General features: G+C 40.2%; 2 protein-coding genes across 3 annotated transcripts; both read right to left on the bottom strand.

Moving 5' to 3' along the window:
• Positions 1-3,585: 3,585 nt before the first annotated feature.
• On the bottom strand, positions 3,586-10,683 carry ythdf1 (YTH N(6)-methyladenosine RNA binding protein 1). The gene is made up of 6 exons (XM_046056515.1): positions 10,303-10,683; positions 9,913-9,940; positions 9,181-9,275; positions 7,441-9,084; positions 6,286-6,330; positions 3,586-5,088 (listed from the first exon to the last, which is right to left on the bottom strand). The coding sequence occupies exons 1-6, from the start codon at positions 10,330-10,332 to the stop codon at positions 5,074-5,076; spliced, it is 1,857 nt and encodes a 618-aa protein (XP_045912471.1). The 5' UTR covers positions 10,333-10,683; the 3' UTR covers positions 3,586-5,073.
• Positions 10,684-10,883: 200 nt separating this feature from the next.
• nkain5 (sodium/potassium transporting ATPase interacting 5) lies at positions 10,884-18,006 on the bottom strand. 2 transcript variants are annotated; one of them, XR_006826010.1, is made up of 7 exons: positions 17,737-18,006; positions 16,586-16,723; positions 15,399-15,479; positions 14,076-14,273; positions 11,828-11,892; positions 11,603-11,670; positions 10,884-11,494 (listed from the first exon to the last, which is right to left on the bottom strand). XR_006826010.1 is itself a non-coding variant. In XM_046056516.1 (7 exons), the coding sequence occupies exons 1-6, from the start codon at positions 17,788-17,790 to the stop codon at positions 11,618-11,620; spliced, it is 585 nt and encodes a 194-aa protein (XP_045912472.1). In that variant the 5' UTR covers positions 17,791-18,002; the 3' UTR covers positions 10,894-11,494; positions 11,603-11,617. The 2 variants fall into 2 exon arrangements, 1 of the variants encoding a protein (XP_045912472.1); XM_046056516.1 differs by having other exon boundaries at positions 10,894-11,494; positions 11,832-11,892; positions 17,737-18,002.
• Positions 18,007-19,506: the final 1,500 nt, after the last annotated feature.

The raw sequence follows: 19,506 nt of genomic DNA on the forward strand, positions 1-19,506 counted from the left end.
GTGGAGGTCACATTCATAATACAGATGCAAACTTAGGATGCTTAAATACAGAATCAGAATTTTTCTACATAAAAAATAAGTTTCTAGCCTCCGGGTTTACTTTGGGGTATGTGGCCCACTGTATATACGCAGTAGTGTTTCTCCCGCTTCCCACTCTACCCATAGACTTTACATTGTAATGATGTCACAGATTTTAAAAACACTTTTCTCTAGTTTTACCATTATAGTTTTACCGTTAGTTTTTATGCTCCATATATCTGGAACAAACTCCCAGAAAACTGCAGGTCTGCTGAAACTGTCAGTTCTTCTAAATCAAGACTTAAGACTTTTCTTTTTACCACTTCCTTTAATTAGATCAAATATAAGGCTGTGGATTAATGTTGTGCACATCACTGTGACTTTTACTGTCCTGTTTTACCCTGTTTCTATTTCCTATTTAACTCTTTAAACTGTATTTTACCCTGTTTTATTTTCTATTTCACCCCTTTAAAAATTATAATTGAATGTGTTTTTTTTCTCAATATCCCTTTGTTGCTTTTATATTTTATGTAAAGCACTTTGAATTGCCTTGTTGTTGAAATGTGCTATACAAATAAACTTGCCTTGCCTTGTAAAACCCCCATAGTCCAAAAAATCCTAATAATATTTATAATCGACCATGTTTACAGTTTGAGTTGTTCTGTGAACAGTTTTACAGATGTTTCTTTTATAATGGTGGCCTCTGGGGAAAATGTTTTTTCAGGCGCAGGGGAATTTTTTCCTGCAATACATCAATGAAAAGAGAAGTTGCCATATTTGGATGACCATAATTTAGTGGATGAACATCATGCTGTATTGAAGAAGACTTAAAACTAGCAATTGAGACCAGAAAGTCATTAGGAAAGTGTTTACTGAGGTAATAAATACGGTGAGCAATTGGGTCATTTTGTCATACACTTCCACAGAATGGGACTTATTTTTGCAACCAGTGTAGCCCCCTGCTGGCCATTAGAAAGAATGCAGGTTTAAGGCACTTCAGCAATGGCTTCACTTTTCAGACTCAGAGGTTCCCATTTGAGCAGAACCACAGATATTGTATTTTTTATTCCACACATATTCCTTCCCTGTCCTGGTGCCTACGTTATGTTACCCACAGCATCAAGCTGCTTGCATCAAGCAGAGGTGAGCTACAGAGGTCACTTCTTTCCAACTGCACACCTCCAGATTTTTTTCATTCTCAAACTTAGTCTTAAGCCCCAACACATGTTGACTCAGGTGACATCACTTTATCAGATCTTGAGCAGCTTTCTCTGGAGACACAAAGGGATTTATACAACTTTTTCACACATGCAGTAGAGCTCCCCAAGACCTGTGCCTGAGTTCCCCTTTAAGGAGGACATCTTCCACTATTACAATAGTTTTTGCACAGAAATAATGCAATGGGGGAATCCCAAGTTAATAACAGAGGGGGAAGAAGTTATCCTACTTAAGTAAAAGTAACAATATTACAGTTCAAATGTTACTTAATAAAAGTAAATACTTTACTTACTAAAAGTACATTCTTAAAGTACTAAAAGTAAACATACTCATCATGCAGAATGGCTAATTTGAGAATAATGTGTATTATGTTATTGCATTATAGTTATTGATGCATTCATGTGTTCATCACTTTAATGCTGCAGTTGTTAAAGGTGGATCTTAAGAAAATACATCACCTCAAAATAGTACCTAAGAGCAGTATTTGAGTAAATGTAGGCTACTTAGTTCCTTTCCACTACAACTTAATGACCTATTGAGATTAAATTAGATGTGAAGGAGGCTGGCTCCTGTGCAGTGGAAAATGTTGGAGGGTCCGGTTTCAGCACCCCGGTCAGCGCATCTCGCAGCCAGCAGTCTTTTTCCGTCTGCAGAGAGAGAAAGAAAGTGCAATCTATAAACATGCGCTGCCAGGTAGGGGCAGCACTCAACGTTTGATAGCGAGGAGTGGATCCACGTCATGACGTTACTCAGCCTATGAGGAGCGGGGCATGAAAGCCGCACACAAATCAGGACGGGGGGCGCTTTTGATGTAGAGAAATGTTTAATGTTAAAAAAAAAATACCCCAAACAAACCGACGAATAGAAAGTCTGTTAGGTAACTTAACCTGAAGGGGTACTGGAGTGAAGCGCGTCTGGCACAAAGCCTGACTGGACATCATCAGCGGGCCTGTCAGTGTCTGCCTGCCTCAACCGACGCCAGCACTGTGGACGGTATTGTGTGGCCTGCTTTACCTCCATCTCTTTAAATCATATAGGCCTATCGCAGGGGAATTTTCCACTGAGGAGAATCTGCCCTGAAAATAATCAGCTGGTGTGTTGCGGAATGAAGGCACGCAGCTGCTGCACGCACTGGAGCTGGACTGAAGGAATTGGACAGTTAATTATGGCGTGACAAAAGGAGCTTCAGTAAATGGTTACCAACAAGGACAAGAAGAAGAAGCTTATTGTCTTATGTTCCATTTGCGTTAGAGTCCTTTTTTATTGGTGCAAAATACACATCTGAGGGCATTTTAAATAGGCCTAGCCTTGCACTGCGTTTATGGCGCGCAGGCCTATCGAGTCATTTATGTTTTGTGTTTCATCTTGTGACGGTCAAATGCTCATAAAGCTTCAACTTTCCTCGGTAAGGGACACGGATTGCCGCTCCTCGTGTTCACGGCGGACCTTGATTTATTAGCCATACAATTAAGGCACGCGGTGAATGCCAAGAGAGGAATCACACTCTCCAGCGTCCTGCATCATTTATGAAGATGGAGAGATTTAAACATCTGCAGACAGAGAGAGAGAGAGAGAGAGTACACCTGTCTGTGCTCAGGAACAAAGACTGCCTGTTTTCTTACCGCTCAGGACCAAAACATGACCAAACTATGTTGTTTTTCCTGCAGATTTTGTAATGTTTCCTTAAAGATTACAGTAAGACTGTCGCATAAATCACTGCTTCCGCATTTACAGAACTCTATATGGATAGATTGTGAAGGAGCTCCGCTCATTTGTAAAACTAGAATTCACATTTTGGAAAAAATGTAGCTGCAACTAGGCCTAATTATTGTATAGCCTAAATCTTTGATTTATTAATAGTCAGCATATAGTCCCAGGTTCCAGTTTACTGGGTCCAAGGTAATGAATAGAACTGAAAGGATTCGTCGATTAACCAATCTGTCAAACACACAAAATAACTTACAAAAATTTTGATGAACAATTCATAGCTTCAGTCATTTTTTAAACAAAAATGCTCAAAAGTTTCAGATTCCAGCTGCTAAAAATAGGAGGATTTGCTGCTATTCGTTCTCACAGGCCTATATCAAAGATAATAGTAGGCTATAGTCTGATTTTTATATTATACATATATACACAAATTTTGTACTTGAGTATTTCTATTTTATGTATTGTACTTTTTAGTCCACTACATTTGTCTAATAGCTTTACTTCTCAGATTTTCAGAAAATTACCAGTGGACAGATGTTATAAATCAAGGGAGTTGTATTGTACAAACTGTATTATAGGAACTGTATTATTAAAATTGATCAATGGCATAAAATCATTCAGTCATAATAAAAACTCCACAGATAACAGATAAGTATATCTTTAATAATGAGCATGTTCAAATCTAAGAATGTGATGGTGACCTCTGATACAATGAATATTTAATTCAGGGATGACTTAAAACTTTTTTTTGCATAAAATTTCTATATTCCAATACCAGTAATATAACTCTGATTGCTCCACAGTCATACTCCCTCTCTTTTCTTTCACTCTTGCATACACACAATACAGCAAGCATAAAAACAAAAGTCACAAACATATACCATATAGGCTAGTTAGTCTCTCGGTTTTCATACACTTGACAATAAATCAGTTAAGTATAATGCTACAGTTAAACATTTTGAGGCGATCTCAGTTAGAAATGCCAGTACATTAAAGCTTACATTTTTCTGAGGATGGCGTGGACAGGTTATAGCAATGAAAATGATGAGAATGTCAAGATTATAATTTTGTTAAGAAAGAACAAGAAACAAACAAACAAAAAAGTGACAAGCCTGGCTTGAATTTTTAAAAGCAGCAAGCATGCTACATTTCCTCCAGAATTTCGTAAACAGAGACCTCTGTTGGAACAGCAGGGAACGGAGGGAAATAAAAGTCACTGTAACAGTATATTTGTATTTCCATTATATTTGTATTTCCATTCTTTAAATAAAAAAAAGAGAGGGACCACCTTTAAGACCGTTTAAGATCTCTACACATCTTTTCCCTGAATCTCTAGCTGAACATTTTGAGGTACAGTTCTGGGGGTGGGGAAAAAAAAAACACATTTCATTTATACTAGTGCTGAAAAGAAATGTTAAGGCTCCACTCTGGAAGAGACACAATCCCACATTTTCTCCACTTTAATGCTAAATTTAAATCAGTTGTAAGCCAGGTGTGATACATCATTCAAAATATTTTTTCTAACATTTATGCTTTCTAATGTCACAACCTTGCACGATTAAGTCTACGCATACAGAAACTTTCAGTGTACACATTCCTCCACCAAAGTAAGACACCCCTCACATGAAAAAAAAGGGGGCATTAAAGAAGTTATTTTTCTTCTTCTCATAATATAAAACACAACTGGCCACACAAAGATAGCAGACATTTGTCAATAAAGTGTTGTTCACTCGTTAAGATTAACCAATACAAGCACTTAACATTTCTCCAACACACAAACCACAAAGTGAACAGTCACTGAATATCAGCAGCATGTTGTCAAGAGATTTTTCAAAAACAGACGTGCAGATATTTGTTACTTATATTTAGTTAAGAATGCAAGTTCCGGGGTAGCAATAGAGATTTATAAGGCTAAAAAATACAGAAAAAACAAGAAAAAAAAAAAATATTATTGAAGCGACTCAACTGGTGGAACTAGCTTTATCCCTGCACGCATCTCAAAGACTGGGAACCAGGAGCAATGTGGGTCAAAGTCAACAAAATTAAATAGAAAAAAATATTAGTTTTCAATCTCTTTATGTCCTTGTGTTTTCTTTTTAAATCTAAATTTCGTCGACAGCCGTCTTCTGTTTACTTCTGGTGATCCTGAAAAAGACGAGGAATAAAACAAACATTAATAATTCAAGAAATTGTTAGGCAGATAATATCACATCGCATCAGGGCAGATTATCATTAATCGGTTTTCAGTGGAATCACATTGTGATAATCTGACCATAGTATTTTCACTTTTATCTAAATCAGTGGTTCTCAAACTGTCACGCCCCCCACTTTAGGAGCCAAAAGAAGCTGAAGCCTTTCTGAGTACAGCAAAATTGGATTAAATTTTTATCATTAACAACACAGGCAATTCAAATAAAACAAAATATTCAGGTTAGCGAAAAAGCTTTGCTTGCATCAGAGCCCTTTTTTTTGTTTATGCCACCACATGAATCACATTATGTCTGCTCAACATCCATGCCCCCGCTGCAGTGGCACTATGTCCCCCAGTTTGAGAACCACTGGTCTAACTGAATGATTATGAGAAATTAATAGACCAACAAGAGAAGATTGTGATGTTCTTTTACACTTAGGAGTTTTTTTTCTGGTGTTATAATAACAGTAACAGTGGAAGTTAAAGGTGCGGTATGCGATTCTAATTCACGTTCCCCTAGCTGTCCATTCTGTGTGCGAGCTGAAAGGGAAACTAACAAAAGTGGCTCAGATCGAGCTCCACAACGCTATTCCAGCCACGACGTGTGTTAAATGACTTGCCCACAGTCATACCCACAGCGGAATTCTAGTTTAGCAAGACATGCTGTTGTGATGTTGGCTATAGTAGCAGGAGAGTTGTGAGTATCAATGTGTTGAGCTGGTGTTCTTGGTCTGGTACCGTCTCATCCTCTCATGTTAGCTTTGCAGCAGCAACTGTAGCGAGTTTGCTAACCCACAACCTAGCTAACGTTAGTTACACTACTTTCTTTGCTCTACATCATGTTATTTGTCATGGTTTTGGATTTCTCCAGAATCGCATACCCCACCTTTAAATGAATTTAATATCAATTTGATTACTTAATAAATGTGATTTGCATACCTTTGTCATACAGTGACATATGAACATCAACAAAATTGTTGGAATAAATATTCTCATCTTATCCAGCCCTAACACAGAGAGAGAGAGAGAGAGAGAGAGAGAGAGAGAGAGAGAGAGAGAGAGAGAGAGAGAGAGAGAGAGAGAGAGAGAGAGAGAGAGAGAGAGAGAGAGAGAGAGAGAGAGAGAGAGAGAGAGAGGATAACAGACTTTACCTGATCAATTCGGGGTCGGCTCTGTATTGAGGCAGGCTCGTAGCTCTGTTAAAAAAAAAACATTCACATTAATAACCAATGCATACAAATCAAATAAAGAATGAATGAAAACCAGCTTACAAATATGGGACTGCACAATATTATAGTATATTATTAGGAAGCAAGGCGGACATTTTTATTTTTGCTTTTTTTTTTTTCTTTCTTACCGTACACTAATATTTTATTTCAACCTTCTCTTCTAACATTCTTTACATACTTTTTAAAAAGCATGGCTTTCATGTTTGCTGTGGTTCATAAATGTATGTTTCACCACATGGAGAAGACAGCATCAGGGTATCACAGTCAGACAGGAAGATAAAACAGCACCAAAATACACCTGGATAATGAGCCTCAGAATGATGTAAGTGGTTTAATTATGACAAACAAAGAGACAACTAATTGCATATTAGGCAACATCATCAGATCTAAATGCACATTTATTTTTATTATTTGGAATCTGCCGTTGGGCGAAAATATTTCAGCCCCTCAGAAGTTTATCAGTCATAAAGTCAAAAATCACTAATTGTACTTCTAATGTCAAATCAACGATCTCTTAAGGTACTGAATGTTTAAATTGGGGTATGACATCTTTTTTGTTATTATTTCTTTATTGAGTTTTTGAACTAGTATACTCAAAGGTGGATGCATAACAGTTCTCTTGAATATACCACGTTAAAAGGGCTGTACTACCATCATGCTGGGGAACATAATCTTAAATGAAATTCTTTGGCGTTGTGATGGTGCAGTAGATAAGACACATGCCTTTGGTGTGAGAGATCAGCACATGCCTGGTGTGAGAGATCCACCAATGTGTCCCTGAGCAAGACACTTAACCCCCACCTGCTCCAGAGGCGTGCAACCTCAAACATATATAGCAATTGTAAGTCGCTTTGGATAAAAGCGTCAGCTAAATGAATAAATGTACAACTTAAGTAGTATTCTCTTATTTTGGAAAACAATCTTCGTCAAGGGGAGGGTCAAAGAACATATAAATTATACTGGGGATGATCTTGTTTTAAAAAACAAGTTTCTCTCTCACCCCAGTAAATTCCTTACAGTCTGTAAACATACTTACTCCTTTGATTTAAATGTATTAAGTCTGAAGGAAATACCTACCTTTTTCACCACCTCCTCCTCCTCCTGCTTCTTCTCATAGTGGGAAAAGTCATCAAAGATGGAGGTGGTGTGTTTGTACTGGGCGATAATCTTGAGCACCTGCTTTGCCTTTTCCAGAGGAACCTCTTGAGTGTCACGTGAGTTGGTGACTGGCTTGTTGTCATTGTTCTCCAGGCGGATGTGGCGCAGCTGGCTATTTGGCACGTCCTTTACAAACAACCAGTTCACATCAAACTTGCCCTTCCACTTGTCCTGCGCCCAAACGCCAGCGCTGGTGCCGTAGTCCACAGGGGAGCGCATTTCGGCCACGCCGCAGAAATGGCCGCTGCCGTTGACACTGAACAACAAGTAGACGGGACCTTTAGCGTTCATAGCTCTGAAGGCTGAGTCCAAACGTTTGTTGCCGTGCTCCGTGCTGCACCAGATGGAGTACTTGATGGAGCGGTGGATGTCGTCCTCAGAGTAACTCTTGATGATAAACACGCGACCGTTTTTCAGGTTCCAGTCAAACTCCTTGGGGTTGTAGCTGTGGGCTGCTCGCAGCTTCTCCAGCACAGGGTGGGACTCTGACCCCGGCTCTGGAGGCACAACCCCGCACACTCCACCTCCGTTACCAACACCACCGCCATTAGAGGAGCCGCTGCTGTCCAAACTTCCACCACCGTAGCACAAGTTGCGGTTGCGTGGTGCTACCCAACGGGTCTGAGGCGTTGGAGCAGAGTTGTGGTTCTGATAAGACTGTGGATGAGGAGGTGGAGGACCCTGCATGGTCATCTGCTGCACGAGGGACTGGGCAGACTGTAGGGATTGCTGAAGGGGGGGTAGGAGACTGGGAGCATGGGAGTGAAGCTGGGGCTGGTGCTGCTGGTGGTGATGGTGGTGGTGGTGGGGGGTTAAAGGAGGGACCATCTTGGTAGCAGTCCCTTTATTATCCCACGTATCAATGTCCATGTTGTGTTTAATGGGGGGTGGAGGCATAGGTCCTCCAGCTATAGGTGGGCCAGGTTTGATCTTGGTCTTTTGTTGCTGCAGCTTGGCAGGTTTACTAGCAATAGCGGCCCACGATGCAGGTTTTGGTGGGGGCATACCAATTGTGGAATTGTTGCCCGTAGCAACAGCTGCAGCTACACTGCCTCCGCCACCAATCACAGAGCCTGCGCTCTTCACACCGGAGCCACTTCCTGTCACATCCCCACCTATTTTTAGGCCCAGCATGCCCTGCTCTAGGCTGTTCATACCTGGAGCCTTGCTCAGGGTGTCACTGTGGAAACCCGTCTGTCCATCAGGGATTAACGTGCCTCCTAGAGAGCTGGGGGGGTAGCTGTAACTCCCCCCATAGGCTGAGCTCTGAGTCTGCTGGCCCTGAGAACCACTGGTGCCCCAGGCTGAGAAAGCCGGGTTCTCTGGGAAAAAGTTAAACCTGTGAGGATAGATACTGCTGCTGAGCCCACCTGGCTGTCCAAACACTGTGTCGTGCATGAAGTGATGGTCTCCATTGCTGAGGGGGGCATAGGGCGTCAGGTAGGGAATTGGGGGGTCCCCTCCTGTTGACCAAGGAGCCTCACTGAGCGGGTAAGGAAATCCAATGGAGGGGGCATAGTAGCTGGACAAGTAAGGGTCTGTCATCGATTGATAGCTGTTATTCTACAAACAAACAGAATTAAGATAATTTGTTAGGGCGATAATTCAAAATAAAATAATTTTAGCGCCACAAGAGACAACTCCATTTGTGTTTCCTACCTGATTTGACTGGTTGGTGAGATAAGGCTCAAAATCATTGTCATGGACTGTATCCTTCTGGTGGAGGGAGCCATTCTGCACTGAAACTGGAAAGGCTGCAATAAAATCAAACTGTTGTCATTGCTGGAACATCCGAATGTACACATACATCCAAACAACCTGATCTATTGTGAAGCCTAAAACATCTGCATTGTACAAGTTGGAATAACAACATCACAGATTTCCCATATTGTCACCTTACCTAAATTGAAGTCACACAAAAAACAGTGTTCACTGAAAAAAATGAGACCAAAATGTCTTCTGCAGTAGTGATAATAACTTTTTTCTAACATATAATAGCATGACAGACATGAATGAAGTCAAAAGAATTATATTATATTGAATGATATTTTATGTTGTATAGTGATTTAAAATAGATTATCTTGTCTGCCGCAGAGTGCTGCTCTGCTGGATAATCGTAACCTTTAGAGGAGCTAACCTTTTGAAATGTGCAAGGTGTTTTCCACTGATAAACTGAAGTATGCTCATTACTGCAAACAGCGATGACATAAACAATGGAGTGAAATATGTAAGATGCAAACACTATTGTTGGAGTTTCCCTGTTGACAAAAGAGTCAGTGATGTGAGGTATCAGGTGACAGTTGTGCACAATGAAAAACAGTCTGCTAAACAGGTCTTACATCTTCAGACACAGGAAGTCATTTGGAAGTTCAGGAGACATTTATCTCTTACCTTTGCTTGCATCTTGTCCTTTCGATGTCTTAGTGGTCACATTAAAAAGGAGGAATGCGTGAAAGAAGAAATAAAGAAAAGCTTGCATGGGTCTCCAATGTTATTCAAAGCATCACACGTTATCATAGCTGCACATATTTAGACGTCTCTGAAAACCTGGCTGACACATGCAGTAAACATTAAAAATTAAAAAAGGTGGTCCAGGCCTTTGGTTACCAGCAGAGACCAGATTTCTAGCTCTCCTCCCCTCTCAGTTGGCTAACTAGCTGACTAGCTGCCAATGGTGGCATCGTCTTCAGAGTGGGATGCACACACACCACCGCACCTCTCACCTCTCACCTCTCTCTGAGGGATAAAAACCTGAAGAATAGCGTTTCTCCCGCTGCTTACCTGAGGGTCAATACTAGCGGCAGACATCATTCATCCACCAGGTGTTGTTTTAAGACAGAAGCCCTGATAATATTTTTGGAGGTGCACAAACTCCGCTGTGTGGACAGGCTAATAGCTGGAGAAGCTGTTTCACTACGTGAGTTTGCTAACAGTTAAACACAGTTAGCAGCGGCTGTTAGCCGGTTAGCCTCTGTGCTCAGCGCGGACAGTTTGCTCGCTGTAGCCCTGCTGCCACTCCGCGCTGCCCTGTCGACATTAATCCAGCGGGGCTTCAATCCGCTCCGACCCCCTCGCCGTTAAATTAAAATCCAACCAGCCTTGGTGGCCCTGATCACTTGCCCCAATGGCAGCTTCATCCGGGGTCTGCGGGGCGGAAATGACGTCGGTCACGTAAGCGACGCGTCGCCACGGCTACCCAACGGTGCTGTGGCTACCTAGCAGCTGCTAACTGTTTGTGCCCATGTTAACGTTACATTTATGATTAAAAACACGGTTTTCTTATTAATTAAGGGTTTAAAAACGTATATAAGAACAACCCGCAGCCTGTAAAACTGAGTTAGTGCAACATTTTTGCTTCTAAGAACGGCAACTTATCATTAGTAATGTTAAGGAGCCATCCAGAGCTGATAGAAGGCAGATAACGTTACCTGGTCTTGTACATTTTTAATAATAAAGAAATGTGTGCAACACCCTATTACAAGCTATATTGTGTAGACGTGGTTTATTTCACTGAATAATATCATACACTATACACGTTTTCTAACTGCAATGAGTGACACACATTAATAATTTATTTTACAAAACATCAGAAAGAATCTGCTACTTATTTACATCTTTCAAATCACTTTTCTTTTGTATTAGAGAGCTTAATATGTAGGGATTTCTATCTCTTTGGCACACACACGCACACACATACAGAGGTAGATTTACATGGACATTTACTGAATTTGATGCCTGAAGACAAACATGAGTAGGTCTACACTTTTTATACAGTAATGTATTGTGGAAATTCCCCTCTTGACTCAGGAAAGTGTGTGCAGTTTGTGCATAGTGAGGGTCAACATCTGTGACCGATGTTTTAATTGATAATCAGGCAAAAAAATTAGACAATGACGGTCTTTACAGTTGTCTCCTTGTCTGCGCGTCTCCTTCCCAGCCTTTTCTCCACTGTTTTTTTGTGGTTATTTATAATCTAAGCAGAAATATAGAAAAAAATACATCAGGTGTTAATAAGATGGGAAATGAAATAGATAGCATGTGTGCAAATAAGAGGTAATGGAAATCATGCCATTAAACCTACCTGCAGGTCTTTACACTAGATCAACTGAGAGGGTTTCAATGGATGATGAAATTCACCAATGAAATTAACTAAAATAAGTGGGGAAAGAACAACATAAATAAATAATACAAAGCAAATCAACTTCAGTGCAAAAAATGGAATGGCAAATGTTTTCGAAAGCTTTCTTTCATACTTTAAGGGGATGAATGTTATATTTCACAAAGTTTTCATTGATCAGGTGTATACTTACAGCTGTCTTCCTCATCTGACAAATTGCTGACGATGTAGCAGGCATAAACAAATCCCAGGAGCTAAGAAAATGAACACAAAAAAGTAAAAAAGGGTAATTCATTGTCCTCAACAAGTGAACAGAAATATTCTCTTGACAGTGATATGAAAGATTTTATAGGAAACACAGAAGTTAAAGCAAAATGAGGCAGAATTAAATTTAGCTGCTTTGTTAAAGAGGTGGTATTATGCTTTTTGGCTTTTTCCCTCTCCTTACCGTTCCTTTATTGAGTTAGCTCTCTTTTTTGTGCATGTAACAGGTTTGCAAAGTGAAAGAGCCCAAAGTCCAGCCCAAAGGGAGTTCCCATCTCCCACAGAAAGCTCTGCTCTGAACCGCTTGAAAACAGCTCGTTTGTAGTCCAGCCCTTTACTTCCTTTACTTGAGACGTCACAATGAAAACGCGTCATAAAGCTTGCGAAGCGGCTAACGATGGTCAGGCACGCCCTCAAACCAAGCTAGACTGAGCGGAGGCCCTTTGGTCGACTTGCCTTTGTTTGGTTTTCCATTGTAGAAATGTTTTTTTCGTATCACCTCACCTCCGTTGAGGTTCCAAGCAAGCTGAGGGATACTAAAATGTAACGTGAAAACACGACAGATTGCTGATTGGTCAGAGAGAATATTCACTATATTTTATTATATATTTTACAGTTTTTGTATGTAATTTCATCACTAAATCCACTTCTGAGAAGTTTTGAGGTGAGAAATCAGCTGTGTAAATTTCGACTATTGACAGTTTTAGGAGAAGTGATGGTGGAACAAAAATGTGCTTGAATATTTTTGGAGTTGAGGAGCTCAGCAAATGGCTGCGGGGGAAGCCTGTGCCAACCTGCGGGAGGAGCCAGCTGCCCGCTCACAGAGCCCTCTGCTCCCGCCGTCACACAGACCGCTGCAGCAACAACGGCAGAGGAAAACACAGCTGGAAGGTTTTCATACCGCTTATCTGTCTTTACATTCTGAGTAATGTTGAAACGTTTTAACTTAAAAAAGAGAAAGCTGTGTGGACCGCTGGTGTGTGTGTCGCATTGAACATTACGTCGCGGCAGTTATGTGTGGCGTCGCTATGACGACAAGCTACGTACTATCTCTGGGTACTATCTGCAATGGAAAACGGAGCCGAGTAGAGTCGAGTCTATCGATTTGCGCTATGGTAGCATTTTTCGGCAAGGCAGCATAGATCGTAAGAACACCGGCAACAGTTCAACATTTAGTCCTAAAAGACGATGCAACTCCGACTCTGTTTGGGCCTGGAAATTCACAATCACAACCTGTAAGTGAATTATATTTAAAATAAACACAGCAATGTAACTTCACAGACTGTTGGCTAACACAGCTAAAGTTACAACTATAATGCTAATGTAACACCCGATGTAAAAGCTACTAAGCAAACGTTAAAATTGTTTGGCCAATTTTTATGTAAAATTGAGTTGAAATATGGTGATTTTTGTAGTGGTTTCTGGTAAGATGTGGAACAATGATGTTGTGTGGTTGTGGACTTCTGATTGGCTAGTAGTCCTTACCTGGGAACTGCGCATGTGCAACTCCCAACAAAGATTTTGTACAAGTAAGATGCATCACTCTGTAGCTCAAGAGCGGCGCGTACAACACATAGGGTGAAAAGAGAAGCTGCAGCAATGGGCAGTATGAGAAAAATATGGTGTTTTTTGAAAATTAAACCATGTAAACCTGTTCTGGTACAACCCCTAATTAAGATTTTGAACCTGAAAATGAGCATAATACCACCTCTTTAATGTTATTAGTAACACTTCTGCTTTTCCTATATGACAAGTCAAAATGTCTGGTGTGTGTGCAGAGCTACAGTCTCACATGTGCAGCGAGATAAAACTCATATCAAAATGGAAAGTGCATTGATTTTAAATATGTACTGTTTTATTAAGCAAGTCACAGGCTGTGTAATTAATCAATAGCAAAGTCACTACATCAGGTTGGTGATGGTGATGAATGACTGAATCAGGGATCTTCTTACAGTAACATGACCACAACCATGAACAAAACATTTACCAAATGTTAACTAGACTAATTGACCTTAACCCAAAAAATCGGTGCCTACTTTTACAGTGTGGTATTAGTACGTTTGCCTAAGTAAAGGATCTGCATACTTCCTCTACTATGGGTATGGGACACAAAACTAATGTGTTGAATGAGTTACACAGTAAAGTGTGACATCCAACAGTCAGAGAGACTCACTGATAGGAGGAGCTGGACGATGCAGTGCAAGATTTCTATGTACTGGTATTCTAGCCAGCAGCTCAGCACTGTGGTCAGCTCCGGGTTCTGCTGGTTCTGCCACCCAGAGGAGGGAAGGCCCTTGCTCTCACACCCCGGCCCGTTGTCCTTCCACCATGAGCGATGCGACGACACTCCCAGGGAGAGTGTATCGCTGTCCTACAGTGACCAAACAGACAGATGAGAAGTTGAAACATCATCAGCATTGAAAAACATCCTCTTCTCCTCTCGCTGTGTGCCCACATAGTGAAAAAGCAACAAAAATACAAAAAGCAATAAAACAGAATAAAAAGACAAGGCAAACATAGAAACAATAAAAGCAACAATAAGTGACAAAATATGTTGTTTGTCAATGCCTCCCACAACGACACATATGAGCATTTCCTGTACCAGTCCAGCCACTGGCATACCAGACCTTCACTACGTTACGGAAGTCACGTTACTTCTCTTAAAACCTGACTTCCTCCGTTGCTATGGTCATAAGGTCACTAGAGGTCACAGTTACAATAAATGTAAATATGGGTCATAATAACGTGCTTGAACAAACGACCTATATGGTTGTTTTTCTGGTGTGGACAGGCCATAATCAAAAGATAGGCAGAAAATAGCAATAACATTTATTTAAAATGAATACAGTGACCGATCACACAGAATTTGAAGTGATCGGTCGCTGAAATGTTCTTTTAGTGATTACCATTTTGATCCAGAAGAAGGAACTATCAGTATAAATGTCTAAATTGTAAAAATGTAATATGATATTTTATTCCAAATTTTAGTACAGACAAAGGAGCTTAAACCATAATAGTTATTCTCCCAAGTCGTGCAAAGTTACGTCTTAGCAAATTACTAAAGAAGGTAGAAGGCAATTATATAATTCACACAACAGTTTCATACCTAGGTGTGGTATAGTTATTTAAGTTTAATACTTCACACATGAGTCCAGGGAGAAAGATAAAAAAGATGGATCTTATTGTGAAGTCAAGCTATTGGTTCGGTAAGTTCTCTGGTAGTAAGAGACCAAACAGAGACAAAGAAGACAATTGAATGAATGAATAACTTATAAATGACTTGATTCATTTATAAGTAAATATTAAAATATAATGACAGATGTAAAAAACTACTTCCAGACTATCAGTAAAGAATATAATTTAAAGTAACTATTTAAATTCCCGAATGTTGTATGTGTGATGCAAAGACTTATTATTTGTATTTCTACTTTGATTAATGAGGAGCTGAAGCTGCATGGGTCTCTAATTATCTGACTCTTACGTGACCATTACTTACCTTTGAAAGCCCTCCCAGATCCAAGTAATGACAGCTAACAAAGACATTCCAGCCAACCCACAACAAGGTCCACAGCAGGTACTGAGAAGACAAAAACATTATAAAGAAAATTACAACATGGTCGCAGTGTAGCACATAGGGCTCCTCTCTTTTCTCACAAATGTCCTAATTCTGAATGATACAAGTGCATAAAGTCACTGGTTCCCAAGATAAATCTGAAGCGAACGAAGAATGGAAGAGAAAGAAAGGCAAATATTCCATAAAACTGTATGTGTATTTTGTATGCCTTACTTTTATCTAAATTTAGATTTTTTTCCCCTTGTAAAAATACTGGATACTATCACTACTTCAAGCCTCCAAAAATCATTCAAATGACTCAATCAGAATCAAACAATCTCATCTGTCGCTGGGTTTTATTATTATTATTATTTTAATATAAGGTGTTGATAGAGATTGTCATGTGGATGGTGACAGTGATGGTATTATTATTTTAGTTTTTTATTTTCATTCTTTATGTAATAAGAAGATTGATACCACTCTCACTTCTGTGGGATAAATATTAAGCTACTGCCAAGAGACATTAGCTTAGCTTAGCATAAAGACCGGAAACAGGGGGAAACAGCTAGCCTGACTCTCTCCAAAGCTGACAAAATGACAAAAATTAGGAAGTCTAAAGCTTATTAGCACATTATATATTGTTTGTTTAATCTGTACAAAAACCGAAGAGTAGAACTTCGATTTTTTATGTGAGTTAAAATTGGGGATTAGTAACTTCCTGGAGTCTTCGCTGGCTGACAGGAGGGGCCGGGGCTAACAGGTTAGCATGCCAACTTCAGTAGATATGTCTGCAACACAATACATGGATGTCTTTGACATGAGCGGTTTACTTCCTCACATTCTGTTGATTATTTTAGTTAAATATTTTTGAATGTTTTAAACTTAAATTCAGGCCATATTTTACACATAAATGGACAGATACAGTGAGTATCAATAGATAGAGTGATAGAGTGTTTTTCAGATACAGAGTGGTATCAATCTTCTCATCTAACTTGTGTATTTCACAAAATGTTGAACTATTCCTAACAAGCCGAGAAAGGCTGGAAACCACATTCAGTAATTAGAATAATTGGTGTTCAATGCTTTAAGAGGACCGTTTTGGAAGCTCATAAGGAAATCAGTTTCCTCACCATAATAACATAGCGTGATCTGTACTGGATGACACCAAACAGGCCCAGGATGACCACAATGATGTGAAAGAAGTTGATCATGATGGGAGCCCACTGGTAGCCAAGGAAGTCAAACACCTGCCTCTCCAGCGCAGTTATCTGGAGGGGTCAACAGGAGCAGAAACTGAGTTTAGAAACCCTGGCTGCAATGATGACATATAAAAGACACTCACTTTGTCACACCAGTCGGTGTCAGGTGAGGCTTGTTGCCCTGGGTTATTAGACCGCAATCTCTTGCTTGTGCATCCCACAGGGTTGTATTTTTTTGTTCTCATAAGTTGTCAAGGCAACTGAGCCATGGGGGACAAAGCATGCTGGGGAAAGGATGGTTATAGTGTTATGTTCTTTGAGGTCAGGGATCCCTGTCAGTCTTGAAGGGGGGGGGGCAGGGTGGGAAACATGGAGGAGGACAAAGTGGGTGCAGTCATTCATTATGGTGGTTGTAGTGGTGGGCAGTCATTGCTTATCAAAAGCACATGAAACTACAAGCATATTATTAACATAGTTCACAAAAAATATATGTTTATTAGGGCTGCAACTATCATTTCAACAAATATCAACCAATCTGCCAACTGTTGTCAATAAAATAGAAGAAAGAATAGTAGTAGAAGATGCCAGTCATAAATTACCAGAGCCCAAGGTCTTCAAATTCCTTGTTTTGTCTGAACAATAGTCAAAAACGATATTATCAAAAAAGATATTCACTTTACTTTGAGAGAACACCAAGAAAATCTGCAGCATGTCTTACATTTCCTTTCAGTTGATGTAGAAACATGAATTAATAATGGCAATGTGAATGGAAGGTCATCAACACCAAAGAACAAGAATTTAAGTTGGTTTTGGTGATTGTTAAACTAATTGTAGCCAATAGTCTAAATGTTGAATTTTATATTGTCAGAAGCACCAACAAAGGAACTTTTTTGTAATAAATAACAAGTATTTTAAGGTAGGCTATTTAATTAATTTTAAAAAGTAGCTTTTGTTCACAATTTATTGTAATTTTCATCAGTTTAAGTTGCTTGTATCACCAGAGGGGAAAATATAGCTGCTGTCCTGATGTGTAAGTAGATGTGTTTGTGATGAAGCATCTGTGAGACAGAAAAACATCTTACCAACTGCAAACAACACAGGAGGATCAGCATGCATCGCGCCGAGCAGCACCCCATCTTCTTCCTCTCTGCTCCCGCTGGGTCCGATGATGATGAGGAGGAGGAGGAGGATGTGGATAACAATGAAGCGACTGGATTTTAAAATTGCTCAAACACAAGGGACGAACTTGCGAAGCTTTAGATCCATTGCCAGACGTGCGAGGAAGCGCACAGTGCACTTTACCTCATGAGGAAAACACGTAGGCTGGCCCTGTGTGGAAACTAAGGAGAAGGGGGAGGGTATGCTGTATGAGAGGCGATTAATGCCACAGTGAAGGACACAATCAGTCTCAGGATGCTCTGAGGCTTTTTTTATGGACAATAATGTCTGTGATGTTCAGTGAAATTCCAGGAGCTGTTGTAAGGGGCTATACAGTTGTTTTTAATGAAATGAATCACTTCTTATTGCCTGTGTGTGAAGGGGTTGTAATCTCAAATAAAAACGATCAACTTGTCAGGTTTTGTGTGCAGCTCGATAAGCTGCACACACAGGCATGTATGCACAAAAACAACAACAAAGGTTTATATAATACTGAGCAGTTGCTAACATTATCTGGTGCAAAGTACTACAATGTTAGTTTTATGGCTTTTCACATTACTTCACCTTAAATAAATTATTGTAATCCATCGTCAACCGCTTATCCTGCGTACAGGGCTGGAGCCTATACCAGCTGACATTGGGTGAAAGGCGGAGTACACCCTGGACAGGTCGCCAGTCCTTCGCAGGGCCACATACAGACAAATAACCACTCACACTCACATTCACACCTCAGGACAATTTGGGGGACACCAATTAACCTAGCCTGCCTGTCTTTGGATGGTGGGAGGAAGCCGGAGCACCTGGAGAGAACCCACACGGACACGGGGAGAACATGCAAACTCCACACAGGGGCAACCGGCGACCTTCTTGCTGTGAGGCAACAGTGCTAACCACCGCACCACCGCGCCGCCCCAATAATAATGATGATAATAATAAATGACACCCTCTATTGGCCAGCTGCCCTTGGTCAGAAATCCTGTTATAGGCCTATTGCCACGTTCCAGACCAGTCGATACTGGGAAATTTCCAAGTTGAAATATCCAACTTCTGACCTCAAACGTTTCAGGTGTATGGTGGTGCATGACACCAAATGTAAACGATAAACATGGCTGACCATGACAAACTTATGTGTCCAAAAATCCTCAGCAGTGCACTCGGTGTTAATTAAAAGGATGGCTATTATATTAAAAACAAGTGATAAATATACGTTACTCGTTAACTGTGTGTCCTTCTAGATACATCAGTTGTAAGGGTAAAGTTGTAGGCTATATTTCCAAATGTTTTCACATTTCTGGGCATTTTTAAAATTTTCCTCAAGAACTTTTGGGTAGAAAGATGACTTTCAGAGACTGTTTACTATAAGCTACCTAATAACAATGACAAAATACTTCTACATCAATTTACATGCAGAACAAGTTTTACTATTTGATGCTATTATGTATTATTTTAATTTAATATTTTACTTTGCCTTTTAGTTTATGGTTTACTATTTACAATGTGTTCTTCCATGTCATTTGCCTGCTGCTCATGAAGTCGGGTTTTTCTAGTTGGAAGTCGGAAAAATTTCCCCAGTTCCCAGTAGCCTGGAACGCAGCATTAGTTTTGTTACCGATCTTCTGTCTCCCATATAGGCTAATGCTTCTGTTTCTCACGCACCGTGGCACGGAATGACCTTCATACAGCAACACCGTCTT

This window comes from Micropterus dolomieu, linkage group LG08 (genome assembly GCF_021292245.1).
Source record: "Micropterus dolomieu isolate WLL.071019.BEF.003 ecotype Adirondacks linkage group LG08, ASM2129224v1, whole genome shotgun sequence".
Classification (NCBI taxonomy): domain Eukaryota; kingdom Metazoa; phylum Chordata; class Actinopteri; order Centrarchiformes; family Centrarchidae; genus Micropterus; species Micropterus dolomieu.